Raw genomic sequence first — 14,149 nt, 5'->3', positions numbered from 1 at the left:
CGTGGAAATGTGTAGTTGATTGTTTGGGCCCCACAGTAGACTCTAGTTAAGGTTAAAATGAAAAGGAAGTGAGGAGGACAGAGATGATTGAATTGCTCACAGGAATAAATTTATTGATCAATATATTTGGGTCATGTCCTTGTTTATTCAGATTTGATGAATTTACAACCATTAACTAAAAGTGTAGATAGAAGGACCATAGCATTTAGCTTAGTTCTTATCAGGAGAGTTAGAGGGGAAAAAAGCAGCCTACAACATTAATGGAGCCAGAGTCTGGCTCATTCAGCAGGACACTACCTGAGAAGAGTCCTAAGATTAACGTCACACTATCTGTTGAATGAATTAATGTACCCAGGCAAGTATTTTATTATGCACACGGGGGAATCTGTGATAAAGAATATCATCAATTCATTCCATTTTCTAAATCAATTCTTTAAAAGCAACAAAGGCAATCACTGAGACTGGAAAGTAGGATAAACTTTGTGTTTTTGCACCATTATAGAAAAAAAATAGAAACATGCACCAAAAAAATATGGGGGGTGGGAATCTCCTTAAGGAAGTCATCCCTAAATTGCTTGGGCCTCACTCCCACTCCCTCCTGGAAGCACTTGGTGAGTCTCTTCTCAATGCATTTTCCTCCTGTAAAGTGAGGAGTTAGCCAGGCACAGTGGCACAAGCCTGACATTCCAGCAACTAGGGAGGCTGAGGCAGAAGGATTGCAAGTTCAAGGCCAGCCTGAGCAACTTTGTGATACCCTAAGCAACTTAGTGATATCCTGCCTTAAAATAAAAAGATCTGGGACTGTAACTTTTTGGTGAAATGCCCTGGGTTCAATTCCCAGTACCAGGGAGAAAAGAAAAGAAACCACATAAAGTGTGTGTGTGTGTGTGTGTGTGTGTGTGTGTGTGGTGTGTATGTGTCATAATAGTTCCTACATCAAAGCACTTTTGTAAAAGTTATATGTATTAATACACATAGAACCCTTCGAACTATTAACAGAAAATAGTGTGTATTCAATAAAAGCCAATGCTATTGTATCATCATGATTGCCACCATGCTGTCTTTGAAATGATTTTACTGTTAAGTTCTCCCATATAGAATGTAAAGATCTTTTGGGGAAGACCTTTTCATCTTTACAGACCTGGTCTTCTCCAGAGTGCCTGGCACAGAGGAGACATTCAATAAATGCATCTTGAATTAAGTTGAGTGATAACTTAGACTTCTACTAAATTTATCTGGGTTGCTGCTTCAGGTTTTCAATGGTTCCAACTCCTGAAGAGACAAAATCCAGAAAAGGAGACAAGGGCTATCACCTACTCCCTGCTGGTAGTCCAATAGACTGAAGACTGCCTGGGCCTTGTTGATATGACATTTGTGATATTTCACCATTAGAGATTATTTCCTTGATATACAATTGTAGGCTTTAGCACTTGGACATGAAGGAATCTTCTAGGATATGTTTCTCCAAGTGAAATCTTACAGATATAGGTTTATCATCAGCATTAGCATATTAAACTTCAAGAAATTCTGAAGAGACCTTTAATTCATCATGTGCTAAATTTGAAAAAATACCTTCTCACATAATTCTTACTATCTTATGGATTAGTGTTCTATGGAGGATCAAACTATGGAATGTCCTGTTCCACAGAACACATTTATCTAGATTTCTATTTTTTTCTTGGTAAATCTCTGGATAACTTATTTTAAAAATCCTAAGTCTTTATGTACACAAATAGAGATGCACATCGTGGTTACTTTGGACACTCAGTTAAGTGTTCCAGCTAGCTAAGTTAAAAAACTTAACTATAGAGGAATGGCTAAAATTTTTGAACCCTTATTTAAAAGCATTCTACAGCACTGTCAGCTTTTAATGTGATATAACCACTAGGAAATTTGTTGGAGTACATATTTGATTCTCTAGGTCTGGACTGGGATCAGAGATTCTACATTTCTAATCAGCAACCAGATGATGCCAATGAAGCTAGTCTGTGGCACACACTCTGAGCAGCAGGATAGTTTTCTGCCTTAGTAAACATAGTAGAATAATAAAATAAAATCATTATTTTGAATAACATTGTACTTGCTGTTGATGGAACCACACGCTGAGATAGTTTAAATTTTTAAAAATACCAGCTTGTTTTCTTGATATCACCTTCCTCATGAAAGTAAAGTAAGAACTAAGGAGGAGAAAGCCCCTGCTATAGTGATATCTGTATTAGCACCTGGCATGAAGCCTGGTGCATTAGGGGTAATAAATGTTAGGTATGTTAATTTATGTGTTATAGCTTTATTGTCAGAGTTAATAACTGAACAGGTGACATTGTGATACATCTGCTAAGGAAGGAGTTAGTAACATGAAAATATTAATAATGAAATGCCATAAACTATTGCTAGTCAAACAGTACATTATGGAGAGTATTGAGGTAGAAGAATTGGATCTGTTGGACTCTACTACAGACTCAGAAAAGGCCACAGTAATATTCTGGAAGAAGATGCCAGTAAGGAAAACCTACCTAGGGAAGCGGGTACATTTGCCCCAATGTGGACACATCTTCCATGGGGAGTCTACCTAGTGGTGTAGGGACTGTCCAGAGAAGAGAAGAAGAAATTACAGATATTCTGTACTAACCCATCCATCTCCTACAAATCATGCTAAAAGAACTAAAGAGGCATTAGTTTTTCATAATTCCCCTGCTTGGACCCAGGCAATTATACCAAATGATATTTATTGACTCTCAATTACTTGTGGACAAATGTCTTGGGACATTTGCCCTAGGTATCCTTCTGCCTAAAATGATCTTCCCCCAGTTAAACATTTAGCCAACTTCTTCATCATCTTTAAATATTTGCTCACATTTCCCACGATGAGGCCCACCCTCATCACCCATTCACCCTTTATCCCTCTTAACTTTTTTTATTTGTTAACTTTTAATGATACCAGCACTATCACCTTGCATATTACCAACTTAGCAATTATATTTACTTTTTGTCTCTTCTGCTAGAACATATGCTCCTCAAAGGCAATGATCTTTGCTTTTTTTCTTGATGTGTCCTAAGCACTGGGCACATAATAGGCACTTAAAATGCAATCACTAAATTGAATGAATAAATGAGTAAATACATCAGGTACAATGTAGAATATACTGTTTCAAGTACATACAATATAGTATCTTTTAAAAATGCTGTCTGATGACCTACAAGACAGTCATCTAAATTACTAAATGACAAATCTTCTCTTTTTTTCTGCTTGGTAACTGATACATTCTGATTTTTTAGACATTTATACTAGTGGTCTGAGGCTATGGGATATACACATACACATATCTATTCACTTAAACTTACCTTGTACAAATAATGTCAGGACTGAATGTGCTCTAGGTGAAGGCACTTTTATTAGCAGTCCTTTTAGGCAGACATGCAGATAAGGAGCCTTTAGTTAGACCCTAAGGTACTATGGAATTTACAGTAATTACCTTTGACATAAGGTATTTTTAATAAAGTACAGAAACCCTGTAGTATTATTTCTCACTTTCTGACTTGTAGGACAGCAGTTATTATAATACTAGTTTTCATTTTTTAGGGCTTCCTATGTGACAGACAATATGCTAAATACTTTATCTTTTAAAAAATATGTTTAGTTACAGTGGACACAATATATATATATTTATTTATTTATTTATTTAATGTGGTGCTGAGAATCAACCCTAGTGCCTCACACATGCTAGGTAAGTGCTTTACCACTGAGCCACAAACCCAGACCAATACTTTATCTAATATGCATATTATATCTTTTTTCTCATTATGACATTATAGGGAGGAATTAAAAAAAATTTTTTAGTTGTTGATAGACCTTTATTTTATTTATTTATACACAGTGCTGGGAATCGAACTCAGTGCCTTATACATGTTGGGGAAGTGCGTTACGACTGAGCCCCAGCACCAGCCCCCGGGGAGAAATTTTATAGATGAAGAAGTTGAAGTCCAAGGGGAGAGCCTCAGTAGTTGGCATAGTGGTCATACAGCCAGAAGTAGCGGTGAAGGCATATAATCTAGATCTGTTTAAAACCTATTAAAATGAAGTCTGAGAACCAACAAGGAGCAGAAATAAAATAGAATTCTTGGAGAAATATTATGACACACCCAAACTTTAGAGCTTGATGTTGAAAGTGAATGGTGCCATACTCTCTACCTTCCACTACTTTGGAGGCAAAGCTTGGAACAGCAAGCCCATTGGCACTGCATGTATATTTCATATCTTTTCCCTGAAGTTAAAAATATGTATCTATCTTTTAAGAGCACTTTGGTTTTTCCTTTAAAAAGGAAGAAGAAAAAACCCTCAAGGTTTTAAATGCTTATTTTTCATTGTATTCTCTTCCTGTCGCTGTTTTTGAGATAGAACATGGAGTCCTTGGTAGGGAAAGGAAGGGCATGATTGTCGATCTCCATTAATAGTCCTAAGTGGTTTCTGTTGTCTGACAATTTCCAAGTTGATAGACATTTAAATACTGATGTAGTTAGATGAGCTGTTCATCCACATTTAGTGTATATTATATAAGCTCTGCAAGGCACTCTTCATATTCACATGTTGCTGTTAATGTCACATGAATTAGGTTGATATTTTAAAATTCAATCTTTTTTTCAAATAATCTTCTTGGGGTTATGCCAACAAAGAAGCAGAACCCATTCTATGAGAAGTTAATATTTTGGGGGAGGGCATGAAATCCTTGCTATGTTTGAAATTAGTTAAGATACAGAGACACACAAGAGCAGTGTCACCCACAGTACATACTAAACCCCAAACCTGTGATTTTTCAGGTGTTCAAGTTCACAATAGAGAGGAAAGCATGCGTAGATAATACTCTGTATGTCATCACTTTGAGTTCAATCCCTACTCATATAGGGATTCTTAAGAGCATTTTAAAGATCTCTCCCTCTTCATTTTTTTTTTCTTATTGCTCATTTTATTTTCCAAAATGTGATGCTACAGGAAATAATTTTACTTCATGGAGCATGAAAAAGAGTATGACTATTGAACTGTTTCACCTAACATGCTTAAAATCCTTACCCCTTAACAACAAGGAAATTAACTGTTATCCATGAGTATACTGTTTGACAATTTCATGACCTCTGTTCCTTGGACCAGCAAAACAAGGATGGAAAGACTCATCTCTTTTGTACAAGCCATCCTTGTCTGTAGGCACCATGAGTTGGCTTACTTTTACAAGCGTCTGGAGCAGAGAAGGGCCTCCGGAGGTCACGGTAGAAGCCTGGCTTACACCGCTGGCAATGCTGACCTTCTGTGTTGTGCTGACAGTTATTGCAGACACCACCACTGCGATTCCCTGATGCCTCCCACACACTGATGTCAAAGTGACAGGTATCAGCATGCCCATTGCACTTGCAGGCTGGATTAAAAAAAAAAGAAGAAGAAGAAGCAGAGGAGGAACACAAATAATTAAGCATATAGCAACAGATTCTCTTATATTCACGTAATTAAAAGTTGGATGGGAAGGCCAGATGTATAGCTCAGTTGTAGAGCACTTGCCCAGCATGTCGGAGGCCCTGGGTTTGATCTCAGCACTGCAGTAAAAAATATACAGGACAAGCTGCTTGATAATTTATTTCATTTGTAGTTTTTATGAAGAGTGTACAGTATTGAGAGCTGTCCATAGGCTGTGTGTGGACTATGTTGTACATTGTAGCCTAGTGAACAGGATAATCTGTTGTCTCGGTTACTTCCAGTGGACATTTCCTCATGTATGACTGACATTGTGAATTCCCATGTTCCACATAGCACTGGAGATGGGGTGACCTGCTATAGCAGCACAGCCCTCTGAGATGGGTGTGACCTGCCAAGATGCCAACCAACCTGCTGACTGCAAGACATCACGAAGCAAGACTCCACCCTTGAAACATTACCCCTGCCTTTGATGTACCCCCTTAAATAAACCACTGGAACCATTTTCTAATTGTTCAGCTCCAGCTTCTGTGTGGGCTGGACCTATCAGGAGCTCCCCTTTTGAAACTATCTTTCTGAGTTTGTCTTTTGTTTAACCAATTATTCTAGACTTTAATTTATCAGGTGGCTTACACCTTCCTTTGCAGGAAAAAGAACCCCCAAATGAGGCGCTGGCTGCCTTGCCAAACTACAGTACAAGAATAGAAAGAATCTAAAAATGGTATAACTGAGAACTCCAGCTTCTTCATACCTATTTATGTTCTTTATCCTTGCCTTCAATAGTTTATTTTTTTAAAGTTTCTCTTCTATCCTTCTGCCACCCCCGACAAATGTGGGCAGCTCAACTATGGTCTCTCGTGTGAATTTGTAGTGACACAAAATAAAATGCAAGACACAATTTACCTTTACACAAGCTTAAGGATGGCTTCCCTGGCTCTTGGCCTCAGGCTCCCCAAAAGGGAGAGCAAGAGAAGGTCACAAGAGGCTAATGAGACAGTGAGAGCACGTTTGGAAGTCAGCTTTTATTGGGGTGGGGGGGACACTGTTCTTAGAAAGTTCTGTCCATAAAAGGGCAGAAGGGGTAGGATTACAAGGGAACAGGTGAGTGTAACTCAACCTCAGGGGTATGCCTCCTAAGAAGACGGCCTTGCTGTGAGCTGGGTCAACACCCAAGCCACCATGAGTATGGTGATTGGTCAGAGCCTCGTGCTTCAGGACTGGAAGGCATGGTCATTCAGAGTAGCTCCCCATATCCTCCCATTTTTCATTATATATTGTTGATTAAAAATAAGTGTTAGGATATGCATGAAGTCAATAGAGTGTGGATTTGTTGTCTGGCCAGAGATGTTTTGGTTATCTTGTCAACTGGGGTTGGAATTTATTTTGCAAAGACTATTTGAGTGGTTACCTATTTCCCCGCCTCTTTGATGGTAACACTTCACTATTTCCATTCCTGCTACTTCCCAAGGTCACTTTGAGTCTCTTGATCTTACTAGGAAAAAACCAAGATTGCCAGACATTATTTGAAAATGGCAATTTATATTGCAGATCTGAGTCTGAATTTATGCTCACTCCAAAGCCTGGAAGGAAATTTCTGGTGGAAGAGAATAGCAACTTGGCCAGCAGATTGATTTCTATTTCATGAGGTCCACTCCTCAGCTGTTGTCCCTGTGGTGAGTATAAGGTAGTCTGCTATAGAAGCCTCAATCTCCTTAGAGAAGAGGCCCACAGTGTTGCTTTATGTAACAGTTTCTCAGTGGCATTTCTAAGACCATCAGTCAGTAGTACTGGGGGACACGTCTCTGTGTTCTGTGTGTACTTAGATGTACAGTAAGTTTCTGCAAAAAGGACCAGAATGGCACTCTAAGAATTTAGGAGAAATTCTTTAGATTCTCTTGATGAGTGATTTAAAATAAGAATCTAGACTTTTTCCTGGAAGCCAACTGTATGTGAAAATATTTGTGTATTGTTTTTCATTGTTTCCTTGATATGTTATGATATTTTGACTAGATTTGTATCTTTAAAAAGCATATTATGAGATAATTTAAGATTTATGCTTAGAGGAAATCCTCTACATTTCCTAGAAACAAAATAAATCAATATGATTCCAAATTATGTATGGGAAGAGACTTCTCCCAAATTTACCCACGGTAGTTGCCTTTAAATCTACTGAGTGTAAACATTACTATGGGCATGTGCATTTCTTTGAACATTTAAATTTCAAAGAGAAAAATGTTTCATAATACCATATTTTCTACTCTCCTATCTAATCTCCAATCTCAAACCCAAAGTTACTCCTAGTAAAGCAATCTCATTCTTACTGGCTTAATTTCAAATCTGATCTGTCATTTCAAGTACTGAAAAGAAGGCATTATGATATTCTGGGGGAAAAAAAACCTACGAATTCTGAGTCAGTGGACTTTGTCAAGTCTTGATTTTTTCATTTACTAACTTTGACAAGATACTTCATCTTACTGGGGGTCCATTTCCTGATCCCTGAAATAGAATTAACACCACCCACTTTTGGGGGGTTGTTTTGAGAGCTGAATTCAGAATAGATAGTTTCATGAATTATAGTTTAACATTTCTGCTATGAGAATTGCTTTTATGTCTACTCAGTTGCTCTTGTGTCTAGTAAGGTTTGTATTATATCAAATTGTCCAGGAGAGTGCTTAGGTCTCACAGAGTGTCCAAGCAGGTAGGCAACACAAGTCAGTCCTATTGGCAACTGTGCACACTGTCCTAATTCCAGTGGTTGAGTCATACTGAGCAGGGGATGGCTATGTTTGTGTAGGTTGTAGTGTCTCACCTACCACTTTATATTGTGTTTCTAGAGACAAGAAGGAGTCCACAGATAAGTTTGCTGTACAAAGGCTTTGAGCGTGGTGGGCTTGTTACTTACTTCTGCACTCCTTAGGAGCCCCTGTTCTGCCATCAGCTGCCTCCCAGGGCCGGTCATTGTACAGGGGTGCGCAGTGCTGGCAGTGGCTGCCTGCCGTGTTGTGCTTGCACATGCACTTGCCGTGGACCTACAGACAACATCGAGCAAGAGTCGTGAGCACCAGTGATGCCAGGGAAGGACATGCTCCCCACTATCCCCCGGCATTGGTTGGCTTTAGCCACGAGACAACCACTCACTAAAGAAATCAGGAACGATCCTTTCTTTAGCTTATCATGTAATTAATTCAAAATAATAAATAATATTTTTCTTGGCTATAGATCTATGACCCTAATGAGCAATTCTGATGTTCTAACTAAGCATTTAAGTAAAATTTAGATACTTTTATATTTACTTATTCTTTAACCAAAAAAATCTAGAAATATGAAATCTCATAACAAAGTGATATTAATATCAATATTTGGAGTATATATATTTCTAAGGCTTTAAAAATGCAATTATATTTAAGACTTTTTTCATATAATATATTGATTTCTTTCCATTTCATGACATATTCTTGCATAACACACATTTTAAGGCTCTCTTATGTGATGTACAATTTATTTAAATAATTACCTATTTTGTTCTTATTTAGGCTTGTAAATATTTTTATATGTTACATTTAATGCTCTAATGACTATCCGTAAATCATCGTTTCTTTTGAATGTGTTTTCTAGAAGTAAAATTGAAGGGTCAAAATATGTATATCATTAAGGCTTTGAATACATTTTGTCACAATAATTAGGCATTTTCTTTTGACCCCACAGTCAAGTACTTGAGGGTTTATTAAAATAGTATTTTTCACAGAGAAGAATACTTTAGTAGAGGCATCTGATAATTTTAATTTTCTTGGCATTATTTCACTGATAAATTAATATTTTGGATCATCCATACTATTTGCTAGTATCTAAGAATTGCCATGGTTTCCAGTACCAAGGTGTATTTATTGATACTGAAATCACAACTGTAAATGTGAAAACTGCAAAATGGCTCAGAATGGTGTTCATATATATGGAACTATCTATTTTTTCATATTTTTTTAGTTGTCAAGGGACCTTCATTTTATTTATTTATATGCAGTGCTAAGGATCGAACCACACAAGCCATGCAAGTGCTCATCCACTGAGCCACAACCCCAGCCCATGAGGGTTCTTTTTTTCCTTGACAATGTTAAGGGTAACTCAGCATAAAGGTCACAAATTATACCAATCAGTCAGCAATTTTTTTTTTAACAAGTATCTGCAAGGGACAGTCACTACGCTACACCGTTTGGTCTACACTGTCTTGGTCAGAGGGAGATAGTATAGTTAGAGAAAAGGATTTATGTAAGAAAAAATAACAAATAAATAAGTCATACATAAATGCCTAAGAAGAAAAATGATGTTGGAACTGAGAAGATGGCAGATGTCACCATGGGTTGTAGTTGTGAAGGGCTTTAGGAGAGGTGCTGGGATTTGAACCCTTGACAAACAGACAGCATTTCTAACATGTCAGAGGAAAGACACCTTCCAGGAAGAGGAGCCAGAGTGAACCATGGTGTAAGGAGAGTTTGTGAGCAAAGTTTATTTCACTGTATCCAAAATATTTTGATTGTAACAGAAGGGGAACTACTAACATGTACCAAACACTAAAATTCAACAAACTTGGAAACAGCCACATCAATACCTTGATATACTATTGCTTCAGGCACTGGAATGAATTGTCACCAATTCATTGGATGGAGTTTGAGAACATTATGTTAAACAAAATAAGCCAAACTCAGAAGGTCAAGGATCATTTGTTTTCTCTCATATGTGGAAGTTGAGGACCCTGTTTCTTTTTATACTTCCGGAGCATATATATCCCTAGTTCCAATGGTGGAGGCCCTTGGGAAGGGCACATGCGGTGTGACTGCTGTGGGCATCAAGCTCACATAATGTTCAAGTTCAGGCTTATACTCAGGGCTTAGAGACTGTCTGTGAATGAACCACATGTCTAAGAGTCATAATCTGGAAAATTTTACAGATAACATTTTGGTGACCATCTTGCCAAATTTAACTTCAGTATGTAGAAACATAACGTCCTCATACTTATGAAAATAGTTGCAGTCTTTTTTAATTCTCAGGGGTTAGCAAGGATATAGATTTTTTTTTTAAAGAGGATAGGATTGGCTCCTTGGAGTAAATTGGTATTACAAAAATCTTTGTTAATTTTCTTTCTAGAATTTTGGCTAATATTATAGATTCAGCTTATTGGTTTTGGTTTTGAAATGTCCAAGTATGCGTTGAGTGATAATAAACTGTCTTCTTGAGCCTCTCTTCTTGACTATCTCTGACATAAACAGTTAATTTATGGAGGTCCCTGGAGTTATAAAGGGTCATCATACTTCTCCATGCCCACATGCAGACAAGCTCTAAAGACAAAGCCGCACTTAAACTTGGAAAGCTGCAGGAATTCATTTGGTACTGCTCTATAAAAGTGAAGCCTTTTCATCCTAGCTCCTGGATATCTGTTTTTTTCCTGTGTATCCTCATTCATATATACTTTATATTCATATAAAGTATATATGAATGCTGAGGTCCTACTGCTGTTATTAAATCTTTTTTATTCAGTATTTGTTCTCATCATGCAAAAAATAGAAACTCTTATCAAATACTTTCTACACAGTAAGTTTCTTTAAAAGCTCTCAGTATGAGATTTCATCTCACACCAGTCAGAATGGCAATCATCGAGAACACAAAGAATAATAAGTTCTGGAGAAGATGTTGAGAAAAAGGATGATTTTTACACTGTTTGTGGGACTGTAAATTAGTACAACTACTATGGAAATCAGTATGGAGGTTACTCAAAAGACTAGGAAAGAAATCACCCTATGACCTAGCTATCCCACTTTTTGGTATTTTTTCCCTGAGGAATTAAAGTCATCATACTATTGTGATGCATAGCCATGTTGATAGCAGCACAATTCTCAATAGCTAAACTATGAAACCAGCCTAGATGTCCATCAGTGGATGAATGGATAAAGAAAATGCATGTATACACCACACAGAGTTTTATTCAATCATAAATAAAAATGAAATTATGTCATTTGCAGGAAAATGGATGGAGTTTGAGAACATTATGTTAAACAAAATAAGCCATACTCAGAAGGTCAAAGATCATTTGTTTTCTCATATGTGGAAGCTAGAGAGAAAAAAGGAAAAGAAAGGTGGGAGGCCTGGGGTATCATGAAAATTGAAGGGAGATCAGTAGGGAAAGGGACCAGTGGGAGGGAAGAGGAGAGAGAAGAGAAAATACTAGGGAATGATATTGACCAGATTGTTATATTGTGTTCATGTATGAATGTGTAACAACAAATTCTACCATTATGGACAACTATAATGCACCAATAAAAAATGTGGAAAAAAAAACAACTCAGTAAAAGCTGATGGCTCATTGTTTTACTTGTAGTACTAGATGCAGGTTTCAATCAAAATGGAGTGTTTGTAAAAACTGACAGGGTAGGAAAATTTTTCCAAGAGTTTAGTGAAGTGAAGACATGTATCTGATAGCAGTAGCACAATGAAAATTAGCAGGAAGAGCTGTTTTTGTAATTGTCTAAATCCCATGTCATAAACAAAATACAAGCAAACCATACATACAAAATACACAAATGTATGAAATATGATATGTCAATAAGAAAACAAATAACCCAATCAACAAATGGGCCAAGGACCTGAACAGACACTTCTCAGAGGAGGATATACAATCAATCAACAAGTACATGAAAAAATGCTCACCATCTCTAGCAGTCAGAGAAATGCAAATCAAAACCACCCTAAGATACCATCTCACTCCAGTAAGATTGGCAGTCATTATGAAGTCAAACAACAACAAGTGCTGGCGAGGATGTGGGGAAAAGGGTACACTTGTACATTGCTGGTGGGACTGCAAATTGGTGCGGCCAATTTGGAAAGCAGTATGGAGATTCCTGGGAAAGCTGGGAATGGAACCACCATTTGACCCAGCTATTGCCCTTCTCGGACTATTCCCTGAAGACCTTAAAAGAGCGTACTATAGGGATACTGCTACATCGATGTTCATAGCAGCACAATTCACAATAGCTAGACTGTGGAACCAACCTAGATGCCCTTCAATAGATGAATGGATTAAAAAAATGTGGCATTTATACACAATGGAGTATTACTCAGCACTAAAAAATGACAAAATCATGGAATTTGCAGGGAAATGGATGGCATTAGAGCAGATTATGCTAAGTGAAGCTAGCCAATCCCTAAAAAACAAATGCCAAATGCCTTCTTTGATATAAGGAGAGCAACTAAAAACAGAGCAGGGAGGAAGAGCATGAGAAAAAGATTAACATTAAACAGGGACGAGAGGTGGGAGGGAAAGGGAGAGAGAAGGGAAACTGCATGGAAATGGAAGGAGACCCTCATTGTTATACAAAATTACATATAAGAGGATGTGAGGGGAAAGGGAAAAAAAACAAGGGAGAGAAATGAATTACAGTAGATGAGGTAGAGAGAGAAGATGGGAGGGGAGGGGGGATAGTAGAGGATAGGAAAGATAGCAGAATACAACAGTCACTAGTATGACAATATGTAAAAATGTGGATGTGTAACCGATGTGATTCTGCAATCTGTATACGGGGTAAAAATGGGAGTTCATAACCCACTAGAATCAAATGTATGAAATATGATATGTCAAGAGCTTTGTAATGTTTTGAACAACCAATAAAAAAAAGAAATATGATATGTCAAGAACTATATAATGTTTTGAATAACTAATAATAAAAATTTTAAAAAATACATAGAAATTAATATAGAGTCAGAGCACTTATAATAAACCATCCCTCTTCCATCACTGTTGTCAAGGGAACAGGGGATTATCTGAGTAGGGCATTAGATAAAACTCTGAGGAGTATTCAGAACAAGGTCAATAAGTGCTACCTGTATAAAATGTCTAAATGCAGTCCCTGGGGTCATGTCTTGGAGGGTACACAGAGGTACACAGGAATTTCTTTAGAGAGTAAAGGCAAGGAAATAAGAACCCCAAAGGAATGTCCAAGGAACAGTCAATAAGTAAATCAGAGGTACATGTTGGAGAGATAGTTGGGTCCAGATCATGGAACAGACTAAATATCAGCTTAAAGAGACTGAAATTTATCCTGTAGATAATGCAGATCCATTGAGGTAAAGAGATGAATGAAAGGTATTAAAAACATTTTCTTTTCCTCACTTTAAAAAAAAAAGTTCTTTCTACTTCCTATCTTGCCTATTATGTTTTTTTCTCCCTTCCCCTCTTATTGCTTCTTTTCTACATTCCCCCACTCCCTAGTTTATGCCTTTCAATAGGCATGGCACCCACATGCATTTTGTATAACATTCAGAATTTCAAAGGTTGTTAATTATTACTTTCTGCCCTTTTGCATCTTTTCTCTTTTTTAGCAACCATATATTAAGGACTACATGAAGATAGATATTGCAAAGTAGTGTTTGTATTTTTTTTTTTAAGAGGAACTCAACTATTGTCAAACCAGTTGTGGTCTTGGAATGCTGAAAGCCTATATGTTCATAGGTTCATCCTGTCTCACAAATTCCAGGCCTCAGGAGGTCACAGACATTTGGGGTAACCTCATCAAACATTCACATGTATCACAAGATAATGCCGGACAGGTCAGTTCCCCCCTGGAGTAATAATTTCACGGCATTCCCTTGTCTCCACATGCCAAGGTTTGGGATGAGCCTCCCAGGGTCTGAAAGATGCTAGTCCAG

The 14,149-nt window shown here is 37.5% G+C and overlaps 1 protein-coding gene across 2 annotated transcripts in view; it reads right to left on the bottom strand.

Annotated features, from left to right (window-relative positions):
- Ntn4 (netrin 4) overlaps positions 1 to 14,149 on the bottom strand; it is a 106,815-nt gene that overhangs the window by 35,607 nt on the left and 57,059 nt on the right. For both annotated transcript variants that reach the window (XM_058571290.1, XM_046419326.2), the window contains exons 4-5: positions 8,361 to 8,487; positions 5,217 to 5,405 (exon numbers count right to left, since the gene is read on the bottom strand). In XM_058571290.1, coding sequence (XP_058427273.1) covers positions 5,217 to 5,405; positions 8,361 to 8,487 — 316 coding nt within the window. The remainder of the gene's footprint in view (positions 1 to 5,216; positions 5,406 to 8,360; positions 8,488 to 14,149) is intronic.

The sequence above is a fragment of the Marmota monax genome, unplaced genomic scaffold, assembly GCF_021218885.2.
Source record: "Marmota monax isolate L192 unplaced genomic scaffold, Marmota_monax_Labrador192_F-V1.1 WCK01_AAM20220418_F8-fsc00036, whole genome shotgun sequence".
Lineage (NCBI taxonomy): Eukaryota > Metazoa > Chordata > Mammalia > Rodentia > Sciuridae > Marmota > Marmota monax.
Note: the sequence above shows the minus strand (reverse complement) of the source record. Positions and strands in the feature narration are given on the sequence as shown.